The 22022-nt window shown below is 54.3% G+C and overlaps 3 protein-coding genes across 13 annotated transcripts in view; all 3 read left to right on the forward strand.

Annotated features, from left to right (window-relative positions):
• Nucleotides 1-11499, forward strand: part of ZNF618 (zinc finger protein 618) — a 62704-nt gene extending 51205 nt beyond the window's left edge. For 6 of the 11 annotated variants that reach the window (XM_063316367.1, XM_063316365.1, XM_063316368.1 and 3 more), the window contains 3 exons: nucleotides 3047-3124; nucleotides 4672-4773; nucleotides 5613-11499. In XM_063316367.1, coding sequence (XP_063172437.1) covers nucleotides 3047-3124; nucleotides 4672-4773; nucleotides 5613-7126 — 1694 coding nt within the window. In that variant the 3' untranslated portion in view covers nucleotides 7127-11499. Of the gene's footprint in view, nucleotides 1-610; nucleotides 656-3046; nucleotides 3125-4671; nucleotides 4774-5612 lie in introns of all 11 variants that reach the window. The other 5 variants (XM_063316362.1, XM_063316359.1, XM_063316357.1 and 2 more) reach the window with 1 other exon arrangement.
• Nucleotides 11500-12463: 964 nt separating this feature from the next.
• On the forward strand, nucleotides 12464-18503 carry ALAD (aminolevulinate dehydratase). The gene is made up of 11 exons (XM_063316268.1): nucleotides 12464-12648; nucleotides 12984-13034; nucleotides 14464-14560; nucleotides 14684-14819; nucleotides 15479-15562; nucleotides 15802-15890; nucleotides 16395-16450; nucleotides 16671-16758; nucleotides 17477-17563; nucleotides 17649-17778; nucleotides 18195-18503. Exons 1-11 carry the CDS (start codon nucleotides 12536-12538, stop codon nucleotides 18260-18262), a joined length of 999 nt encoding a protein of 332 aa, XP_063172338.1. The 5' UTR covers nucleotides 12464-12535; the 3' UTR covers nucleotides 18263-18503.
• Nucleotides 18504-20868: 2365 nt separating this feature from the next.
• On the forward strand, nucleotides 20869-22011 carry HDHD3 (haloacid dehalogenase like hydrolase domain containing 3). Its single transcript, XM_063316192.1, has one exon. The coding sequence runs from the start codon at nucleotides 21177-21179 to the stop codon at nucleotides 21897-21899; it is 723 nt and encodes a 240-aa protein (XP_063172262.1). The 5' UTR covers nucleotides 20869-21176; the 3' UTR covers nucleotides 21900-22011.
• Nucleotides 22012-22022: the final 11 nt, after the last annotated feature.

The raw sequence follows: 22022 nt of genomic DNA on the forward strand, positions 1-22022 counted from the left end.
GTGTGTTGTGCCCCCTTGGGCCGTTGAAGGAAAATAGGAAAAGGGGGGACCAAGGGCACCCCTGTCCCCCCGCGCTGTCTAGAGTATCCATGCACTGAATTACAGCAGCGAATTGGGAGGGTGAATCCAGGAAAGCGAGGAGCTGGTGTGAATGAGGAGGCATCACCCTGAGGTGGACAGGAATCGGTTCGAACCAGTGTGCTCTGCCACTCCCTCTTGGCCTGCTCTGGAAGGAATAAGGAACGCTCCTGTGTCCGAAAGGGGCTGGGGCGAAGCTGAAGGGCCAGGGGACTCCCCTTCTGCTGCTAGAGCCGCCGCCGCCACCCCTGCCGCCTTTTGCCTGCTGATTGGCCGGATCTGTGCCCTCTTCAGAGCAGTTTAGAACAGCCTCCAAACCGCCCCGACGTTGGCAGTCTGTGAGCACCGCTAAACCCAGCCCGCGTAGCCCTTGGCCAGATTGACTGCCACACCCGCCCCGATGCCTTGTGTGCTCCGTCCCCTCCTTGGAGGTTTTGCCTCAGGCCCCAGATGAGAAACAAGCAGGCATCCGGAGTGGGGAAGGGCAGGGCTGACCTTGGTTTCAATGTCTGCATCTCTCTCTTTTTTGCAGAAACCGCCAGTCCTCTGGTTTCAAACCCTTTGCCGCTTTTGCAAAGTAAGTGCGACAGACATCCACGCAGCTGTGTCCGGGGGGTGCGTGCGCCTGGCCCCCCTTAAATCACACCCCTCCCCGCCCAACACACGTGGGAGCCTTTTGCCCACACGATTTGCTTCAGCTCAAGTTGCTGATTCAGCTCAGATGTGTGGTTAGCATTAATGACCTAAGCCGAATGGCGATCTTGCTTGGAGTCGGTGTCGTCAGCCCTGCACCCCCTTCCTCTTCAGCCACGGGCTTCTGAGACAGGCCCCTCCCTTTCCTCAGAAGCAGCGGACTCTGCCGCCGTGGGCTCTGGGCAGTTGAGCGGCGGGGCCGTTTCCTGAGAGGCCGGTGTGCTCAAGGGTTGCCACCGGGGTCTGCGCTTGGCTTGGGCAGGCCTGTCACGAGTGTGGTTTGGGGGGGCGCCGCGTGAGGGGAGTCGTGCTGGTCTGCAGGAGGCCCTGAGGTCCTGGGACAAACCGTGCCAGCGAGTAACCAAGTCACACAGATCGGTGGCATAGTTTGGATTAGCTGTTGATTGGTGAAGGAGCCTTTGCCTTTTCTTCACATCAGCCTGCCAACAGGTGGGCTGGGCTCTGCTTTGCAAAAGCTCTGCAGCTGTGGTGCCCCTTTTCCCTGGCTGCTCCCTAGCAGTCCTGTAAGCTTCTCCTCCCCCAGAATGGAAACAAAACACAAAAGCAAGGCCTGACATTTTAGCTGGGGCAGGGTCGTCCTCAGAGGTCCGTGCCTGTCTTGCTTGCATTACTTCCAGAAGGGTAGCCTCTGACGTTCTTACGCACCTGGACGGCGGTCGTAGGTGGACGTAGATTTCAGAAGATTCGCAAGGTTGTTTGGTAGAAGTGTCTTCATGGTGCTCTGCTCTGTGCTAACATGCACACCAGTTTTGGCTTCCCACAGTCTGCACTCTGGGTTTGTCCTGTCCTACCACCTGAGGACTTAACACTAGATTTAGATGCTGCCAGTCTAAACCTGAGAGGCCATAGTTCCCCTTAATATAGCCTGGAGTTGGTCTTTTACTGCCAAGTCTTTGCATTTTATCTTAAGTACAGTTTATGTCCTAAATCCTTTTCAATACTTTGAATGGTGGTCTACTTACTACAGTCCTGTGTTGGGCATTTTAGGTTTTTTACCTCTCTGCATAATGCTTTACTTTTATGTCTGTTGAATTTCCTCCTTCTCCAGTTGCCAGACTAGCAACATTTCAGTTTGAGCTCCTATTCTGAATGCAGTTGTTGCTGCATTGATGTTACCGGTCTAAGTGAATTCATAATTCTGAACTTGGCTTTCTCCTGGGGTCAAAGCTCTTAAAAATGGCCTTATCTGAAAACCAGCGTCAGGATGTGGCAAATCATTGGTCTAAATGCTTTCTTGCTTCTCTTGAACAAACATGGACCAAAAACCATTAAAAATCCAAAACAAGAATTAACAAAAGCACTCAAAAACTCAGGATTTGATTTAATACTATATTTGCAAATTGGTTATTTGACCCATTGTTTCTCCCCAACACACGGAAACCATTATTAAACACTAATGAGTTACGTTTTCTTATAATTACTGTGGGCTCCTCAGCATACATGATCTTTTACAGAATAGCAGAAACAGCAAAAATAATGTAATACTGATCTGGGTAACAGAAGACTGGCCCAGGAAGACATGCATAAGTAAAAAATGATGATAAAATAGGAATGTACAGAACTGCAGATCAGTGAATTGACTGCTATCAGTGCAGAGGTAGCCAGAGCTCTAGGTGGTGTCAAAGGAAGGTTCAGCCATGCACGGAGGAGGAGACATCTGGCCATACCTGAGTAAACTGCCTTGGGACTGTGTGCTGGTTGGGGGGCAGCATCAGGACCCACTGCCTGACCTGGGTGGGTACTGCACTCAGTGGGCTTTTGGTCTGATTCAGTATAGCTCCTGGAACAGACTGCAGAGAGATGTGTTTCTCAGTTCTGGGAGGATGGTTTTTGAGGTGGGAGCAGGAGGAAGCTAGAGAGGTGCTCTGGTCACGAGGGAGGCTTCTTCCTCTCTTACTCTGCTAATAGTTAAGGACCAGGGAGGATGGGATTGGTCTCACTCTCTCTTTTGCACATACACATCTCTCTCCCCTGCATGAGACTCCTGTCTTTGCTGAGTGGGCATGTTTTTAGACTATGACTCTCATAAGTCCTAGCCACCCTGGGCAGTGGCCAGGGCTAGGCTGTGGGAGCTGAATCTTAAAAGGCCTGGAAGACAGGTCTTTAATTAATTAGTATTAATTTTGTTCCTAAATGGCTTAGAGTTCAAGACCACACCACTGTTACCTGAATATAGTGGGATGCAGCTCAGTTCCAAGGCTCCTTGGCCAAAGCTAAGGTCCTCTAATGCTCTCTCTTGGCCTCCCTCTTTTAGAGCCATACACCTGTGGGGCCTGTGGCATTCAGTTCCAGTTCTACAACAATCTCCTTGAGCACATGCAGTCCCATGCAGGTAAGTCTCTCGGTTGCTCTAATTCTCACTCATTCCAGGGGACAAGTTAACACATCTGTGAGGTACTTTAGGGAGGAGCGCCAAGATCCACAAGAGATCTCTTACTGGAGGTGAATGATCTCTGCAGTTTGGTAGAATGGTCTGTGGCAAAGTTTGTCTCTCTCCTCAAAATGTGCGTTGCCCCTTTCCATAAGTAAGGACAGTATCCAAGCAGTTGTCCTCTCTTCCAACAGTGAATGTTGGCCAGCAGAGAGATTAAGGCTGAGATAGAAGCCTTTAGTTAAGTAACCTGTCAGAAGCTTCAACTTTTGGTGGGTGGCATCATTGAAATTTGGTGAAACAGATGATCCTGTTTTTGGAAACATTCGAGCAAGAGGGGAGGATGGTGGGAGAGAAGTTCAGGACTGAATGATTGCTAGTTGGCAGAGAAGATTAAGTAGCTCCTGTTGGGAAAAGTGCCATGTCAAAGGCAGGGCAACCCTGGAAAATGTCAGGATACCATCATGAGTAGCATATTTGAATGTGGCGTGAGAATTGAAACTCCAAGTAGCAAATGCTTTTCCAGGCCCCGTTGCATCCTCTGCTGGCTTCCCCCTTTGGCTTCAAACAAGAATGGGAAAGGCTGGATTTAAACATTGCCATGATTGGGAAAGAATTGCTTTTAGTAAGACGGGCGGCTGTATAAATGTGACCAATCCATCATTCGATAAAAGCACAAGGCAAACCAGTGTTTTCAGGCTGAATTTTACATCTTTGGAAAAAAATTGCAGAAAAATGGCCAAGGCTCACTTGGGGTCCTGAAGGATTATGATGGGGAATAATGATGAGCAAACCATGTCCCCCAGGCCTTTAGCAAGGCTGTTTCTAACACAAGCAAATTTGGGTCATCAAGAGAGGCTAATCCTCTCTTTTCTAGGATGGTTGGTGTAGGGCGTTGAAAGTAAAACTATAATCTGTATACAGTTGTGTGTGGTGGTGGTGGTGGTGGTGGTGTAAGGATTCCAGTCTCTCCCTTCAAATGCATCTGCATCTCTCAAGACAGTTGAGTAACTTTCACTAGTATGATGCTCTGTGGTTCAAGTGCAGCTTAGAGTGTGCGTTGCTGCTATGGAAAACTCAAATTTCAAGGAAAGAAGCAAAAATAATAAACCTGCCAGTATTGGAATACATGGCACATGGTGCACTCCTCTATTACAGATTTCTGTTAAGACCTGCTTTTCCTTCCCAGGGGTCCTGCTTCAGCCCTGGATTTCTCCCTTTGAAAGGGAGTATGGAAAAATCCGTCTCTGTGTGGCTGTAGTCACACTCGGTCGAGACACGGGATGGGCCTGGTCAAAGGCAGCTTCCAGCGGTTGAATTCTGGCAGTCAAGGGAAGCGTCGGGCATTGGCAACTGTTGGGCTTTTTGACTTTGGGGAGGTGTTTGGAATTTTGTGGGTTGGGAAGGCTGAGTTGAATTGCTGCTCCCTTTCTGTTGCCATGAGGCATAAACATAGTGATATGTCTGTGTACGCAGTGACTTCCTCTCCTCTGTATTTTGCCCCTCAGCTGACAATGAAAACAACATTGCCTCAAACCAGCCCAGGTCACCTCCAGCTGTGGTGGAAGAGAAGTGGAAGCCACAGCCACAGAGGAACAACTCCAACAACAGTACGTACCATCGGTGCTCCGGAGAACCAGTGGAGTAGGAGGAAATGGCAAGCTGGTTTCTGGGGTGCCCTGAGTAGCATCACACTGGATCCCAAGGAATCTTGATTCTCATGCACTGGTTACCTGCTTAGCCTCCCAGGCCAAGGCTCCTAGCATCCCTTCCCCACTGTATAGACCAGCTGGGGTTGCTAGCATCTGGAGGATCCAGGTTCCCCATCTCTCTTCGGAAGTCCAAAGGGAGCACAGACTCCCTCCTTTATGGAAAATACTTCCCTCTGTGCTCCTTGCTCTGAGGTGAGGCCTTCTTGAGGCTTGACAAAGCGCTTCAGATGCTGCCAGGGCTGAGGATAACAGCCCTCTCCCTTGCCATTCTGCCTAGAACAGATTTATCTGGTCATTCTCCCCATTGCCCAGGTTGACCAGTTGGTGCCCTTGTCGGTGGGCAGTCACATGCGTGCCATTTTTTCTTAGCTACTTGGGGTTGGGGGGGTGGAAATGATGAAACAGTCTGAGTCTGGGAAACCTAATGTTCGAGGAGGGGGATTAAAAAAAAAGGGCCGCAGTATTTGCTCCTCCTTGCCTGATAAAGAACCCCTGTTAAGGCAGAATATTTTTAATGGGGGTGGGGGTTTATTGGACTGACAATTACTGTATATCCTCCCCAATGAAATACTTCCCTTTTTTCATGCCAGAGGGATGGAATGTGCCTCTTCTGGTCACAAGTGACTGTTGGTCTTTTTTAAAAAATATCTTCTGTAGCTTTTGTTGGCAATTTTAATTGATTTGCAGTCCTCACACATCAGTCCCTGCTGCCACCATTTTCCCTTCTTTGTCTGCAGCGTCAACTGGCAGTTCCCTCCCGAATAGCCCAATACCCGAGAAGGAACGGCAGAACATAGCGGAGAGGCTGCTGAGGGTGATGTGTGCCGATCTGGGGACGCTGAGTGTGGTGAGCGGCAAAGAGTTCATTAAGCTGGCGCAAACTCTTGTGGACAACGGTGCCCGCTACGGCGCCTTCTCTGTCACGGAGATCCTCGGCAACTTCAACACGCTAGCCCTCAAGCATTTGCCCAGGATGTACAACCAGGTGAAAGTGAAGGTTACCTGTGCTCTCGGTAGCAATGCCTGCTTGGGCATTGGCGTTACCTGTCACTCACAGAGCGTTGGCCCTGATTCCTGCTACATTCTGACTGCGTACCAGGCGGAAGGCAGCAGCATCAAGAGTTACGTCCTGGGGATCAAGGGGGTGGACGTTCGTGATAACGGGGACTTGGTCCACCATTGGGTGCAGAACGTGCTTTCCGAGTTCGTTATGTCTGAGATCCGGACCGTGTATGTCACAGACTGCAAAGTGAATTCCTCTGCGTTTTCCAAGGCGGGCATGTGTTTGCGCTGCTCTGCGTGTGCCTTGACCTCCGTGGTGCAGAGTGTGCTTAACAAGCGCACCCTCCAAGCACGCAACATGCACGAGGTCGTTGAGCTGTTGAATGTCTGTGAGGACCTGGCGGGCTCAGCGGGGATCTCCAAGGAGACCTTTGGCTCCCTGGAGGAGACCTCACCTCCCCCCTGCTGGAACTCCATCACAGATTCTCTGCTGCTTGTCCACGAACGCTATGAGCAGATCTGCGAATTTTACAGCCGGGCCAAGAAGCTGAACCTTATCCAGAACCTCAACAAGCACCTGCTGAGCAACCTAGCGGCCATCCTGGCTCCGGTGAAGCAGGCCGTCATCGAACTGAGCAACGAGAGCCGGCCCACGCTGCAGCTGGTGCTGCCCACCTACGTGAAACTGGAGAAACTCTTCACCTCAAAGGCCAACGATGCAGGCATTGTCAGCAAGCTGTGCCACCTTTTCCTGGAAGCCCTGAAAGAGAACTTCAAGGTCCACTCGGCACACAAGGTGGCCATGATTCTGGACCCTCAGCAGAAACTGCGTCCGGTCCCGCCGTACCAACACGAGGAGATCATCAGCAAGGTGTGTGAGTTGATCCACGAGGTGAAGGAGTCTTGGGCCGAGGAGCCAGACTTTGAGCCTGCCTCCAAAAAGTCCCGGACCTCGAGTGAGAATTCGCCTGCTCGGGAGGACGACCGGTCAGGCAAAAGTGAGGTCTACGACTACTTGCAAGAGCCCCTTTTCCAGGCCCCCCCCGACCTCTTCCAGTACTGGTCCTGTGTGACGCAGAAACACACCAAGCTGGCCAGGCTGGCCTTCTGGCTCCTCGCGGTGCCCGCCGTGGGGGCCAGGAGCAACTGCGTCAATATGTGTGAACAGGCCCTCTTGATCAAGAGGCGGCGGCTGCTCAGCCCTGAGGATATGAACAAGCTCATGTTCCTGAAGTCCAACATGCTTTAGAACTAGGGTGGGGTTGGGGAGGGAACGGCCTCCTTCCGGAACACGTCCCCGCCACACGCAGACACTGCTCCAAACCCAGAATCCACTGTGGACCTCGTTCGGAACGCCCTGGGAAATAAAAAGTGCTTTTTATACATATATCGATATCTATATTAATATGTATATAAAAAGCTCAGTGGAAAGGAATGTGGGTGAGAAGCACACCTCTGCTAGAAACACACTCCTTCCTCTAGGTTTCTGCACGAACTCGATAAAGCACCCTCCTGTTCTTCGAGAGGGCGGGCCGGTTAGTCTGACGTCTTTAGGCAGCTGAGTTTCTAAATTAACTTGAATGGTTGTTTCACGATTACCCTCTTTGAGAATAACCCTCCCCCCCACCTCTTCTGAGCCCTGATGCCGGGGACCGTCCGCCTTGATTTCCGCCAGTTTCTGGCCACACTGGATGGCTCTTAGGAGCCGCGTGTCCCCACAGGGGCATTTGTGCTTTCCTCTTTGGCAACATAAAAACATTTCACGTTTGCAGGCAGCTGTCTTTCAGAAACCTCCAAGTCAGGAATGGAGACTTGAAGAATTAAAAAGAAAAAAATCCAGGAGGGAAAAAAGCTACCTGACTTTGATACCAGTGACTTGACTTCTCTTAAAAGAAAAAAGGGTGGTGGTTAAAACCTGAAATAATATTTTGCAGTCAAAAATGCCCAACCCTCCTGTTAAAGTCCCTGTTAGCTACTCTGTCTAAACTTGGTGGCTGTTTGGGTCTCTCTCTTGTCGGCTTGGGAGGGGCCTGGGAAGGAGTTTCTCGTTGCCTCGAGGTGCTGGCAGTGAAGCATCAATAGGAGTATCTTCCCCCCCAGCCGGCCTGCGCCACCTCTTTCCATCTCCTGACCTCCAAAGACACTTTGCAATGTAAGAACTTCCTTTTGATATTCTTGTCCAGTCTCCACGTTCAGAGCAATAGTTGACCTCAAGGCAGTTGTCTTTCGCACATCGCGTTTCTGGCTTCACTCTTCCTGGCAAGGTGGCAGAAGGTAAGAGCAGAGCCAAGATGCTGGGCTGCTGGCACACCTGCTCCGGGGCCTGGTGGTTTCTCTTGGATGGCACCTGGTGGTGGCATTTTGGTTAGGCAGGTCCAAACTGCAACATCGGTTGGTTGGTGGCTGGGGGAGGCAGGGTGTAGCTTTGTCATGGTTTTGTTTTTCTTCAAAAATGTTGGCAAGAGGAGTGGACGGGGCTTGTCCTGGTCTTGGCTCCGCTCACCTGCTGCTGCTGGGGGGGCTCTGGACTCACCAGCAGCGGAGGGGGGTTTCCTTGCTGGAGAGGAGTGTGCACTGCCTGGCCTTCAGTTGAGCCTGGCTTGGAAGAGACCTGCCCTGTTTCCCTTCTCTTTCACACGCACACTCCTCCCACCGACCCCAGGCTGGAAACCAACCAGCTGCCAGGGACGACTGAAAGTGGCTTGGAGTGTGAAGCTGCCTGTACTCTGGCCCTGCTGGCCATCGGAGAACAGTGGGTCGCCCCCCCCCCGCCCGATTAAAGCCCAGAGTGGTCCACTGCAGCATTTGCTGCCATACAGCCTGTGAGGGTTTTGCAGAGGCCCCCTGTTTAACACCGAGGGAAGGCGGATTGTGCAGATCTTTTCCCTCTGAGTGTGGGTTAGGGGCTGCCCCATTCCGTGGTGCACTTCTAGGCTTTATATTCTGCTCAGGCAAGGCAGCGCCTCCACCAGGAGGTTAATGTGATCTTTGGTGATGTTTAGATTATAGTAACTCTAGTCTTACCAAACCGTGTTTGTCACATGGCTTAAATGGTAAAGGGCCTTTGAACATGGTTGTTTCTTTTCCAGCATCAAATCCCTGGATGGGACTTCTCATTGGAGGGGGTGGTTTTTGAAAATTTGATGGGATATGTTTCTTCTGCTGGTCTCTTCTTTGTATTCCTTCCCTTCCTTCCCTGGAACACTGGGGTTCTTGTGAGCACAGGGTTTTGCATGGTTAACTTTTGATGCTGGAATTCTGGAATTCCTATTATTAGAACTTTGCCATTTTGAGATAGTGCCACACCATCCTCCTACCTGTGGGTAATCTACCAATAAATGGTAGATTAGGGTTTTCTAGCCACATGACAGCCCTGATCCAGAGTAAGGAAAAGGTTTCTAAAGCAGTAATTAACTAAGCAGGTGATTTTGAAACTTAATCCACAAAGGCAATTACTTAATATGTTAAATCTGCCTTAGATGTTCTCATGGATCTGGTTATTACGAGTTTTCATTGTCACAAAACACACCCATCACAATCGGTATGATGATACGAGAACTCCATACCAAATCATTGGAATTGTTTTAAAATTCCAGAATTCTGAGTTTATTTTTATTTCTTTTTTAAATGCACACTCAAGATCCTCAAGAGAACAAAATGCTCACAGGTGCCACTCTGTTTGTGGGGTGGACAGGCCTTGTCTCCTCTACAATTAACTCTGAGACTCCAGGGACTCGGGTCTGGGGGCAGATGGCAGTCAGATGTGCATGGAAGCCCCGAGTACGTCTCAAGTTCGGGATAGAATGTAATTGAGTCTTTGTGCTGAAACAGCAATTGTGTGGGTGTTACACTGCAACAACTTCACAAGCAGCAGGAATGCCAGAGCAGGAACATATCAGGAGAAACCTCAGGTGGCCTCCTGAGGAGGAAGGTGGGACAGACAGAATCTGGAGCAACATTCTGGGAGACTCCAGGGTTGGTGCCCCTGTTGCCTTTGCGAAGGTGGCTTGGAAATGGGCATGGGGAGCCAGCCCCTCTGACTGGTGAGGAAGTTGTGGTCCGTCTGCCTCAGGTGGCCCCCCCCCACCAGCAGTAGCGGAAGAGGACGGCGGTCAGTCGTGCCTGCAGGGTGGGGCCTCCCTTGAGGCACCTTGGTTGGGCTCTGAAGCAGAGGAGCAGAATGCCTGAGAAGCGGCTTCGGGAGGCCCCCTTGTGCTCCATCTGCTTGGGCTCACGTGCCCCGGTTCTCAAGCAACCGCCAAAGTGGGCTCTGCCCAGGACTGGCTGGCCGTGCCTGCTTTTCTCCTGCTGCGGCTCAGGCCCAGGGTTTCTCTCTGTGCCACCTGGCTTGAGTTGGGAGTTGCTCCTCGGAAGCCACGTTCCATCGCTGGAGGGGCGCCTTCCAATTGAACCCATCCCTGCTTCTCAAAATTGGTGATTCCGTATCACGGTGAAGGACTTAGTGGAGGTGATGCCGGGTGGCATCGTTGCAGGTGATCCCTGAGAAGTCATTTCCCCCTTTCTCTCACTCCTAGGCGGCCAACTTCCAAGATGGCTGAGCTGATGAGTTTTGTAGATAATGCACATTTCCTAAGACGGAAATGAGTGTGATTGATTGATTGATTGGGTACCAAAGTGATCAAGGAGCGGGAGACTGCTTACCTCAGCAACCAGTCACTTGCGGGCTGAAGCTGCTGCAGCCATCTTCAGCATGGGAGAGGGGAGAACTTCAGTGGGTCCCTAGGGGGGTGGGTAAAGCAGAAGGGTGGAGAAACTTCTTAGCTTACGGGAAAGGGCTCACAGCAGTTCTTGTGGGCAGGGGTTGAAAGGGTAATGGAAGGCCTTGTTCTGACCGCATAAACTATAAAGCCCAATCAGTGGATGTGTCCGATGCTAGCCTGGACAGATGACCCCTCCCCACCTTTTCTACCTCTTCAGTGTTTACTGAGAGCTTCCTCTGTCAACTGCCAACTGCCTTTACAGAAAGTGGTTTGGTCTTCAGCCACTCTGTTAGGGTGGACACCCATCTTTGATGCTTTCCATGAAGTGGGGGTAAAAACTGTTGCAAATGTTAGCAGGAGCCAAAGCCAGCAACAGTCAGCCTGCCTGCTGCCCCCCTCCCCCTTGTGAATTGGGGGGTGGGGGTGGTGGCGCAGGAAGGCAAGCCAGGCCTGGCATGTAGGAAGACCAGCGATGCATGCACGTTACACCTGTGTTTGATAGCTTGGTGTTCCTGGCAATATGAGGAGATGCTTCCTAGCATGCATCTTGTTACCTTGGAGAGTTACAGAAATCTACATGTCATCTTAAAGAAGAGATAACAGAAGAGTTTAAAAAGTATATACAAAAAATATTTTTTAGGCCAGAGTTTTCTACAGGTATTAATGAATATTTTTCTTAATCCTCATAAGTTTTACTGTGTTTAATATTTCTTAATACCGGTAGCATTAATTTATACTTTTGTAGCGACACACTATTTTTATAAAAATGCCACCACTGGCTTGTCTTCGTGAGGGGGGGAATTGTGTGAGGGCGATGTGCTGACCCATGTACTGTATTTAAAAAGAGAAAAGTTATCTACTGTCACGCTTGCTGTGTGTTAATAAACAAAAAGGAAACTTGTGCAGTGTTGTGTCTTCTGTAAAAATGCTGGCAAGGCGTATATGGGGAGTGGGCGACGTGGGCGATTTTTCTTTTGGAAAGAGATGGGATGCTTGTAGGGCTCCGAATGCAGAACGGAGGAAAGAGTTTGGGAGCAAACCATGCATAACGCCTGGGGAGAGCTGGGTGGACTTCCAAGTAACTGCGGAAGATTGTGCTGTTTGCCGAGGATGCTGTGTTGAGATTCGGTGGGCTCGGAAAGGCCATTCGGTCACTTGGGTATATGGTCGGAGGGTTTCAAAGCCCGAAGTGGCGTTTAAAAATCTAAAAGAGGACCGGGGGGGGGGGCTTTTCTTGCAGTGCCCAGCAGCCTGGCTCCTGAGAGCCTGTGGTTTTAAAAACAAGCAAGCTTTTATGTATGTATAGCCTAAAAGTGGGAGAAATGGTGTCGAACTGTGACGGCGCCGTGACGTTTCTCCGAGGCATCAAGTGGCCAGAAAATGGTCGCGCTTTCCCGGAAGGGCAGAGCCGCGGACGGGGGAGAGCGGTTCGGGAAGCCGCGCTCGACGCGGCGCGCTGGAAGCCGCCGGGGAGCGATCCAGCCTCTGGTAGGAGCGCTCTGGGCGTGCGGTAGCCGCAGGGCCCGGGAGGGAGCTGGCCTTCACGGGCCGGCCGCGAGCGAAGGCGGCGAGGATCGGGACGGCAACCCGGTTAGCGCGGGTTGCACGGGGACCCGCGGCTTGATGCTGCTACCGGCGTGCACGTGTCTTGGCCATTTCCCGCTCAACAGACCCGGGCGGGGGAGGCTTTGTACGCCCCTTGGGGGCGCGCGATCGGAGCGACCTGCGCTTGGAGGGGGGGTGAAAGGAGACTGAGCGGGGTCCCCCGCGGGGGGGACGGGCAGGCGCGGCGCTCGGGGCGGGGCCTGCGGGGAGGAGGAGCCGCCCGGCTCGCCTGGAGGGCCCCCAGCGCGGCGGCGCGCGGGAACGGGCGGGGGCTGCTCTGTTGAGCCACTCGCGCTCCCGTGCAAGCTGCGCCCAGCCCCGGGAGCCGCGCGATGCAGGCCCAGCCGCCCCTGCACAGCGGGTACTTCCACCCGGTGCTTCGCTCCTGGCAGGCGGCGGCCGCTGCCCTCGACGCCCGGCATCTCGTCTACCCGATCTTCGTCTCGTGAGTGCTTCGGCAGCTCCGCTCCGCGCGGAGGAGGCCCGGGGCGGTGGCGGTGGCGGTGGCGGTGGCGGAGGGGGGGGGGGGCGAGCCGAAGCGGCCGCGATTGCGGTTGCAGCTTCAGCTGCGACGCCCTTCAGCTTCCCCGGGAGCCCCGAAAGGCCCGCTCAGTCTTGCGGGCGCCCAGCCGGAAGGGGTCCCTTGGCGCCGGGCCGCGCGGCTCTCCTCTCCGGCCGCTGTCCCGGGCCCGCAGGGCGGTGCGGGGCCTTGGACTTCGCAGAGGCCCCTTCGTGGCCGCCGTGCCTTCTGACGGCCCCTCCCCTGCTTGACCCTTCCAGGGACGCCCCGGATGCCGTGGAGCCGATCGCCAGCCTGCCCGGCCAAGCTCGGTAAGCAGCTGCGCGCGCGCGCGCCTCCGGCCGGGGGTGCAGGGGGCGTCTTGCGTCGCTCGGCCTGGCGCCTCCTGTCCAGGTGGGCAGCTGCCCTTTGCCTGTAAGAGCCCCGACTGCGGGGGCTCGGGGCAAGGCCTGTCCTGCCACAGGCGCATCCGGTCATCGTCGCCAGGCTCTGTCGCCTAAGCATGCGCGCGGGGTGGGGGGAGAGGTGGTCGTCTAGGCCGTGGTTCATACCTCGTCAGCTCCCCGAAACCGGCCATGACTCCCTCTTGAAGAGGTTTCCCTTCCTGTATGCGGCAACCAGTGTAAAATTGCGCTGCCTTATGTTCTTCCTGGTTTTTCTGCGCTAAGGTAGCGCATAGGAAGTTGCTTGCCCACTTCCCAGTTGAGTTCGTAAGATGAGTGGAGTGCAGGGTAAAGCTGGAGATTGTGTTGGGGGGACGCCTGTTGAGAAAGGGGAATATAAGGCAGAAGAAGAAAGTACTGGGATTTGGTGTCCGGAGGAAGGCAGCAGAAGTCCTGGGAGGGGAGTAGAGGAGCAGAAAGTATTTTCCTAATCTGCTCCTTTGGCTTTTCCTTGAATTGCCCTATAAAGCTGCTGCTCTTTGGGGAGAAAAAAGGAGGCACACAAAAAGACAACTGAAACCAGAGATAAGTTGGGGTCCTTGGCCTGTACCCTGTGGGTGGCCTGGGAGAGAAAAGGCCTTGGAGGGGCTCTTCTCTCCTCTGAGAAGAGCTCTCCCCGGTGCCTGGCCTTTGGAGATAACATGCCTGTGGAAATCCCAGCCCAGCCCAGCCCTGGGGAGATGGCAGGGTGTGCCTGTTACTCCCTTGGCTGCTTGTGCAAGAAAGGTGCGTAGGTGCTCAGTATTCAGAGAGGTCTCCCACCCTCTTCCTTGCCACACGCTCTACTGCTTTGAACCCTGCTGCTGCTTGCTGCTGATGGTTTTTTTAAGAATTGAGGCCATGCAGCATGCTTCTCTGCTTGTAAAATAATCAAAGCAATCAACCACATTAGATTGTTGCACGTAGTATCCTGAAAGTAGCAAGAGCCATGTGAAAAGCAAAATTGATTTGCTAAATTTTAAATTACCAGCAGGCTTGAAATCCTAAAGGAACTGGAGTGGGGTGGATTCTGCTCTATGTATCATGGTCCTTATTCTTTTATTCCGAGGAACCCTATGGAGGAGAGCTGGAGTTGGCCAGCCAAGCCTGTAATGCTCCCGAGTCTTACTGGGTCTCTCTGGAAGACCAGGGATGCAGCAAAGGCTCTGTGCCCCTTGCTGTTCTCATGCCGGCATGTCCTGCGCAGTCCCAGGGCCTCAAACCCCTTGGCTCGGTGGGCCCTTGGGTCTTCTGGGTCTGCCCCCCCTTCTGTTACTATGTGCCCCCTCTCAGCTCACAACTGACTCTTCCCCCCCAGATACGGCATCCACAAGCTGGAGGAGCTGCTGGCCCCCCTGGTGGCCAATGGGCTGAAGTGCGTGCTGATGTTTGGCGTCCCAAGCCGGGCCCCGAAGGTGCGACCTGAGCCACGGTTCAGCCATGGGTTGAGCCAGTGCCCCTGAGCAGCGGGCTGCCCTTCTAAACTGAGCTTCCGCCAGGCAGGCAGGCACATAGTTGCTTCTCTCTCTGCCTCACAGGATGAGCGTGGCTCTGCAGCTGATGCCGAAGACACGCCCATCATCCAGGCTGTACGGATGATCCGCGCTTTGTTCCCTGGGCTGCTGGTTGCGTGCGATGTCTGCCTCTGCCCTTATACCTCGCATGGGCACTGCGGTGAGTGCTGCTGTGTTGAAGCCCTGAAGGCGGGTTGGAAAGCTGTGAGGGCTGTTAATGCAAATGCCCTGGTTCCTACAGACAAGTGTCTTTGGGCCAACAGTGCAAGTGGGCCTAGTGGAGGCTCATTGGGGGACAGTGCACTGATGTTCTGTTCACCTTTCGTTCTCCCATCCGCATGCTTCTAGGTTTCACCCCCCCCCCCAGCTATTATCATTATTGTTATTAGATTTTTATCCAACTGTTTGATTTTGTTCATTCATTCATTCAATCATTCATCTCAAGGTTGTGAACATACCTAACACTCCTGCCTCCTATTTTCCCCACAACAACCCTGTGAGGTGGGCTGGGTTGAGAGAGTGACTGGCCCAAAGTCACCTAGCCGCCTTTCATGCCTAAGGGAGGTCTGGAACTCCCAGTCTCCCAGGTTCCAGGCTGGCACCTTAACCATCACACCAAACTGGCTCTCATTTTTACTGCCTCAAGGACTAGAAGCTTGATTTTCAGATGCCCAAATAGCCTAATAGCAGTCATAGGCAATAAGCACATGTGCTTTTGGGAAAGGTGCCCTCTTCTCCTTTTTGACCTGGGGGCCTGATGGTGCAGAAGAATGGAGGGCATGGGAAGAAAAGGAGAGTAGTGCTTTCTTTCCCTTGCAGGCCTCCTTCGGCAAGACGGCACCCTCCAGAATGAGGCGAGCTGCCAGAGGCTAGCCGAGGTGGCCCTGGCCTATGCCAAGGCAGGTGAGGCTCTCCCACTCTTTCCGCACTGCCCTCTGGAGTGGCTGCTGGGAGTAAGCTGGGGGCTCCTTAGCTGAGGTGGGGGCTGGCTCTCTGCTGACCGCAAGACCCCTACCCTGGGAAGACCCTTGGCATTGCTGCTCCCCAGTGGTGGGGCTGCTCCCTGTCATTGTGGGTTGAGAGGGAGGAACCCCGGTCGGAGAAGCTGCTGCCAGTTCATGCCTCCTTTCACCCTCCCTCAGGCTGCCACATCGTGGCCCCCTCGGATATGATGGATGGGCGCATCCGTGCTATCAAGGAGGCCTTGCTGGCGAATGACCTGGGCAATAAGGTGGGCGTGGGGGGCTGGCGGAGTCCCGGATGAGCGTGGCCAGGCCTTGCATAAGGCCCCATTTCCTTTTGCAAATCCAAGCACCAAGGCGAGCTGCTGGAACATGCAGATCCAGTCCCAAGATCCAGGAGCAGAGCCGTTTTCTGCGGCTCCAAGAGTCCGGCTTTCTGGGTTGCGAGCAGCTGTGGGGGAAGGTGCCGAAGGGCTCTTTATTTTATTTAGATTTTTTAAAATTCCGCCTTTATTATTTTTATAAATAACTTAAGGCAGCAAACCTAATACTTCCTCCTCCTCCTACTTTCCCCACAACAACAACCCTGTCAGGTGGGTTGGGCTGAGAGGGCGGGACTGGCCCAGGTCACCCAGCTGGCTTTCGTGCCTCAGGCGGGACTGGAACTCTCAGCCCCCTGGTTTCTAGCCTGATGGGGGCATTGAGGGGGCTGGCAGGAGTGAGTCTGGCCTGGGGAGGTGTGGGGTGTTACCGCTGCCCCGTTGTATCCGCAGGTGTCGGTCCTGAGCTACAGCGCCAAGTTTGCCTCCTGCTTCTACGGCCCTTTCAGGTGAGAGCAGCCAGGGCTGTTTCTGCCCGTCCACTGGGCTTGGGGGAGGGATCCCCGTGTCCAAAGGTGCAGTGGCCCCCCTGGGCCCCTGGCTCTTTCCTGTGGCTGGGGCGAGGGAAGGGCCGACCAGCTGAGTTTTGAGGCTGCCCTCCTCAGCGGGGCCCCTTTGGCGGCTGGGGAGTGAAGGGAAGTCACCTCTGTTTCCTTCTGGTTTGGGTAGAGATGCGGCCTTGTCCAAGCCCGCCTTTGGGGACCGGCGGTGTTACCAGCTTCCTCCGGGATCTCGAGGGTTGGCTCTGCGGGCAGTGGTGAGTGGCTTTGGGGGAGGCTGGCTGGGCTTGTGGAGCAAACGGGCCCTGTGGCCCTGACGGGGCTGCTGCTTCTCCTCCTGGATGTTCTCCAAGGGTGTTTTCCTTTTGGGACACATTTAGTGGGGGGTGGCATGGGCAGATCCCGTACTTCGAAGGTTCAGGCCTGGGAACTTGTGCAAAGAAAGCCAGAAGTGCCCTGAGAGACCGTTTCCTGCAAGGGACCGGGTAAAAGTCTTCACACATCTTGCCGTGCTGAGAGAAATAAATACATTAGATAATTCCTCTTGTTACTAGAACAGGCCTCTGCTCTGTCTGAGAAAGTGTTTTAAAGCACTGGTGGACTTTTTCTGTTGGGGAACAGGCAACATCCCCTCTCCCCTGCCCCCCAAGAAGGGAATGCTACCGGACAGGCCCCATGGTGTGTGTTACCAATGTCCCAAAAAGCTGAGGGGAGAGGGCAGAAAAGGGGGCAGGATGCTTGTAGGCTCTAACCCAGAAAATAAGCAGTATGCACATACACGCATACTGGCAGAGCCAGGCCAGACTGGCCAGACTGGAAGTTCAGGAATGTGAATGTTGTCTGTCCTCCTGCCCCAGATCGCATGGCTGCCCGGTGAGCGAGGGCCTCGGGTTCGGCTCCCGGCTTCCCAAAGAGGTGGCTGTGCTTCGTGTCCCCTCTGACAGCCTCCCTCTGCTGCGTTTCCCTCCCTCCCAGGACCGGGACGTGCAGGAGGGGGCGGATGTGTTGATGGTGAAGCCTGGGATGCCCTACCTTGACCTCGTGCGGGACGTGAAGGACAAAGTAAGTCACCAGAGAGCGAGTGGTAGCTGATTGGTGCGGAGGCTCCCCTCCCCTTGCTGAGAAACATGGGTGTGTGTTTCCCCAGCATCCCAGCCATCCCCTGGCTGTGTACCACGTCTCAGGAGAGTGCGCCATGCTGTGGCACGGAGCGCAGGCCGGGGCCTTTGACCTGAAGGCAGCGGTGATGGAGGCCATGGCCGGGTTCAAGCGAGCAGGTGAGCGAGAAAGGAGGAGAGACCAGTGCTGATCCTGCCAATGCAGCCAGCGTTGTTCCAGTGCTGGTTGGTGCCCTTGAATTCCCTTCTGAGGAGGGGGTGCAACAGTGGAGGACCAAAGGGAGACAGCTGAACATTTGAGGGTCAGTCCCATCAGAGCTCAGTCCAACACCAGTGCACAGCAGACGGGCGGGGAGGAAGGGAGAGAGGAAGTTGTGGGTGCCAATAGGGCTGAGGGACACGTTGGGTTCCTGGAAGATAAAGCCAATGGTCCTTCGCTGGAGGTATTAAACAGAAGCTGGATTCCTGCTCTGGCTGAATCTGCTTTGAGCCTGGCTTTCTCTGTGAGTCTAGGAAAGAGCTTTTAGTAGGGAAGCATTTTGTGGCATTTCATTTTGGAAACGCTTCTCTTACAGGAGCGGATATCATCATCACCTACTACGTGCCTCAGCTTCTGCAGTGGCTGAAAGAAGAGCAGGCGTGAAGCTGGCTCCCCTTCCAGGAGGGAAACGTGAAACATGTTGGAAAGGACTGGGGGGCTAAAGGCGGGAAACTAGGGGTCTTTTCAACTCTTAGAAGATGTTGCTTCAAACTCTGCATAGCTCTGCCTTAAAAGCCCCTGATAAACTAAAGGGATTTTGCCACTTCAAGTGACGCTGTAACAGAATTTCCAGTCCCCTGCTAATACAGTTTCTCTTTTAAATTCCCTTTTAAAATACTTCCAACACTGTACTGCTCCTTGCTCTGCCAGGCTATCCATGCTGGTTACTTGCAAAATGTCCAGAGACATGTATGGGCCAAAAAGCAAAGCCCTCCCTTCAGGGAACGATTAGCCTGAGAACTGCCCTGCAATTGCAGCGGGCCTTGTGAGGGACAGAAAAACTCATCCTCGGCCAAAAGGAAGAAAGAGGAGAAAAGTTTTTTTTCCCTTTAACTTGTAAGCTCTTAAGCAGCTTGGTATCCTCCCCCAAGGGTGCTTATTTTCTAGGATTTAGGTGCAAGAAATGGTCTCTTACTGGCCTAGAGATGAAGGAAAAGAATTACTGCCTCATCCTGTCCTCTCCAAGCTTTGTCTGTCAACCCATGGTAGGCTTGAATCCCAAGAGGCTGGCTGAAAGTAATCCATGGGTGCCGTGGCCAGCCTGCTGCTCTTGCTCTGGACCAGAGGAAAGGGTGTATTCAATGGGACCTATTTTGTGGTTTATATATGTAAGATAGATTCTGTTTTATAACTTGAATGTAGCATGGGCAGGCACAACTGTCCAAATGATCCACTCCCTTCGTATGGTATGACAGTTACCCGAATTCACTTCGATACTTAATGCTGGTTCAGCCCCATTTCAACAGCAGGGGCTGGCTGGAAACTTCTCTGGGACCCGCACAGTTACCAAAGGGCGGGCTGGGGCTCTGCCACACCCGCCGTTGAGGCTGGAGGAAGAGTCCTCCGGAGGCCGCGTGAAACGGGCCGTCGGGGAAGGGCTTTTGGGCAGCAGGCGAGGGGCGGGCCTCGCGCGCCGCCAGAGTTCTGCCCGGAGGTATTTTGTGCCTACCCAGCCTGGCGCTTTAGAAGGCATGAACTGCAAGGCTCGCAAACGGGTCTGCGCATGCGCTGGTGGGGCTCCTCGCTGCGGAGGGAGACACGGAACCTTCGGCGGCGTCGCTGGACTCCTTCCGGCGCCCCGCCCGAGGCCGAAGCGGCTCCGCGGACGCGCATGCCCTGTTCGGACCGCCCAGGCCAGGTAAGGAGGCTCGGTGCTGCGGCTTGAGGGGCCTTCTACCTGCCCGGTCGCCCGGCAGCGGCGCTCCGGCCCTCGTGGGGGCGAGGCCCGGGCGGGCTGCCCTCGGGCGGGGCCGCGCGGGCGCTTGGCGAGAGGCTCGGAGAGGTCCGAGAGCGGCCGCCGCCTCCGGGTCGGGGGCCGTTTGAGGCCGCGGCCGCTGGAGGCGGCCCTGCAGCCCTGGAGAGCCTTCGGGCGGGCGGTCTTCTGGAGGACGGCCAGCGCCTCTGAAGGTGGCTCTGCCCGCCCCCGGAGGACGCCCCGCTGCGCTGAACCCCCGGGCGGCTCTCGGGCCCCCACGCCGGGGGCGGGTCTCCCAGGCGGGATCCGAATCTCTTCTGCGCGTGCGCCGGTCGCTCTGCGGCCCCCGGGCAGCCCCTCCGCCCAACGACGGATCCACCCGCCACATCCCAGCAGCATCCCCGAAGTAGCGATGTGTTGAATTTATGCGCCGCCCGACTCCCAGGCTTGGGATGCCATTTCAGTCGGACGAAGTCACGGCGGAAGCAGCAGCGACGACCTGACAGCGCCCACCCCGTGTCCGGCAGCGGCCTGTCTCTGAGCAGCCCTTGGCTGGGGCAACCAGCGGCGGGGCCGGTCCATCTGCTCCGGCGGGGCGCTTGCAGTCTGGAGAGGACGTAGGGCCCGAAGCCCGAAGTTCCAGCGGAAGCCCGTTTCTCCTGGAGCTGCTGCTCGGTTGGTGGATTGCACGGGGCGGCCTGACGCATGGAAACGCACCGGCTACGGGCAGAGGGCGTGTGGCCTGAGCACGACCTTGTGGAAAGAGGTGGAAGAGGAAATCGGTTTGGTTTGCAGCCCTGCCCGCCCTTCCGGCTTTGCGGGTTTTTGCCCAACCGGTTTGGCTGCCTAGGGAAGTGTAGAGACGAAGCTGAGGATCTTCAGGCTGAAGGGGTGTGGTGGGGAGGGGGAGGGGAGCAAGGGAGCCATCTGCTTTAAGGGGTTCTTAAAACTATCCTATTGAGAAGAGGTCGGAACTACCCGTTTCTGGGAGTGTTAAGTCCCATTCTGCTCAGAGGGGCTGACTTCTGAGCGCTGCCGTTAGAAACCAGCCCCATTCCAAAAGCCTGGCGGAACCACTTTCTAGTCCCGGGTTTGCTAGATTTCTGGGCCAGAGGGAGGCCAGGAATTTTACAATTCAGCTTCATTGTTTTGTTCTTTTAAAATTACTGCCCAGCTGTGAATGATTAAGGTGGTTTCTGTGGAATTTCTGTTGAAGGGGAGGATAACTGCGAGCCTGGGTTTCTCCCTTGGGCCCTAGCCATGGAGTTGTGTGCTGTCACCCTGAGACTATCCTGGGTGCCTCCTGTGAGACTAGCATCGGTACAATTTTGCCCTCCTTGAGAGTTCTGAAGCTGGCTTGCCCAGGTTCTGGGTGCCTTTGGGCTGAGCACGGGGGCCAAACTCGGGCTCTTTCGTTCATGTCGAATTCCTGCCTGGAAAAGGGCAGGTGCTGCTTTAGTGCTTACAGAGAAGTGGACTTGCAAGGTGGTTGTAAACTCTGCTTAGCACGATATGCTCAGTCCTTGAGAAAGCAGGGCAGGATGAGGCCCACTTTCCTTTTTGTCTGGCTTATTGTGACAGACAGCACTGCAGGCAGACGTAATGCTGAGACTTCGGCTTTTGACCTGGGATGTCAAGGACACGCTGCTTCGGCTCCGGATCCCCGTGGGCGAGAGCTACTCTGCCGAGGCCCGGGCCTTTGGCCTCCAGGTCCCAGCTGAGGTGCTCCACTGCTCGTTTTGCAAGGCCCACAATTCCCAGAACCAACGTTTCCCCAACTATGGCCTGGGCCAGGGCCTCAGCTCCAAGCAGTGGTGGCTTGAGGTTGTCTTGGAAACCTTCCGACTTGCTGGAATTCACGACAGCGGTGTTCTCTGGCCCGTTGCTGAAAAACTCTACCGGGATTATAGCAGCCCAGAGAACTGGGAACTGCTCCCAGGTGCCAGTGAGACGCTCCAGTGGTGCCAGCAACTGGGTATCCCCATGGCAGTGGTTTCCAACTCTGACCGGAGGGTACGAGAGATTCTGAGCCGGTGCAACCTTCGGCAGTACTTCCAATTTGTCCTGACCTCGGAAGAAGTGGGGTTTGCCAAGCCAGACCGACGGATTTTTCTGGAAGCCCTCCAAAGTGCAAAGGTGGAGCCTCAGCTGGCTGCTCATGTGGGGGACCATTATGTGAATGACTACCTGGCTGCGAGGAAGGCCGGACTGCACAGCTTCTTGTTTAAAATGGCCGGGGAACCAATTGAGAGTGACATGGAGGTGCCAGAAAACCATCTCCTACCTTCACTTTCAGATCTGCAGGCTCGGATAGAGAAAGGCTAAAGGAAGTGGCTGGATTTTGGCAGTTGTTTCTAGGGGAGGAAATTGTATTCTTAACAAATCTTAACATTAACCCAAATTAAATTCAATAAAACCTACATCCCTCCTTGTAAGAGTGCAGCCCCG

Source organism: Candoia aspera, chromosome 16, assembly GCF_035149785.1.
Source record: "Candoia aspera isolate rCanAsp1 chromosome 16, rCanAsp1.hap2, whole genome shotgun sequence".
In the NCBI taxonomy this organism is placed as follows: Eukaryota; Metazoa; Chordata; class Lepidosauria; order Squamata; family Boidae; genus Candoia; species Candoia aspera.

What these genes read in the sequence shown, in the direction of transcription:
- HDHD3 (XM_063316192.1), top strand. Translation starts at nt 21,177, where the DNA reads ATGCTGAGACTTCGGCTTTTGACCTGGGATGTCAAGGACACGCTGCTT.
- ALAD (XM_063316268.1), top strand. Translation starts at nt 12,536, where the DNA reads ATGCAGGCCCAGCCGCCCCTGCACAGCGGGTACTTCCACCCGGTGCTT. An exon ending in AGCCTGCCCGGCCAAGCTCG is followed by an intron (nt 13,035 to 14,463) that starts GTAAGCAGCTGC and finishes CTTCCCCCCCAG; the next exon opens with ATACGGCATCCACAAGCTGG. An exon ending in TCCCAAGCCGGGCCCCGAAG is followed by an intron (nt 14,561 to 14,683) that starts GTGCGACCTGAG and finishes TCTGCCTCACAG; the next exon opens with GATGAGCGTGGCTCTGCAGC.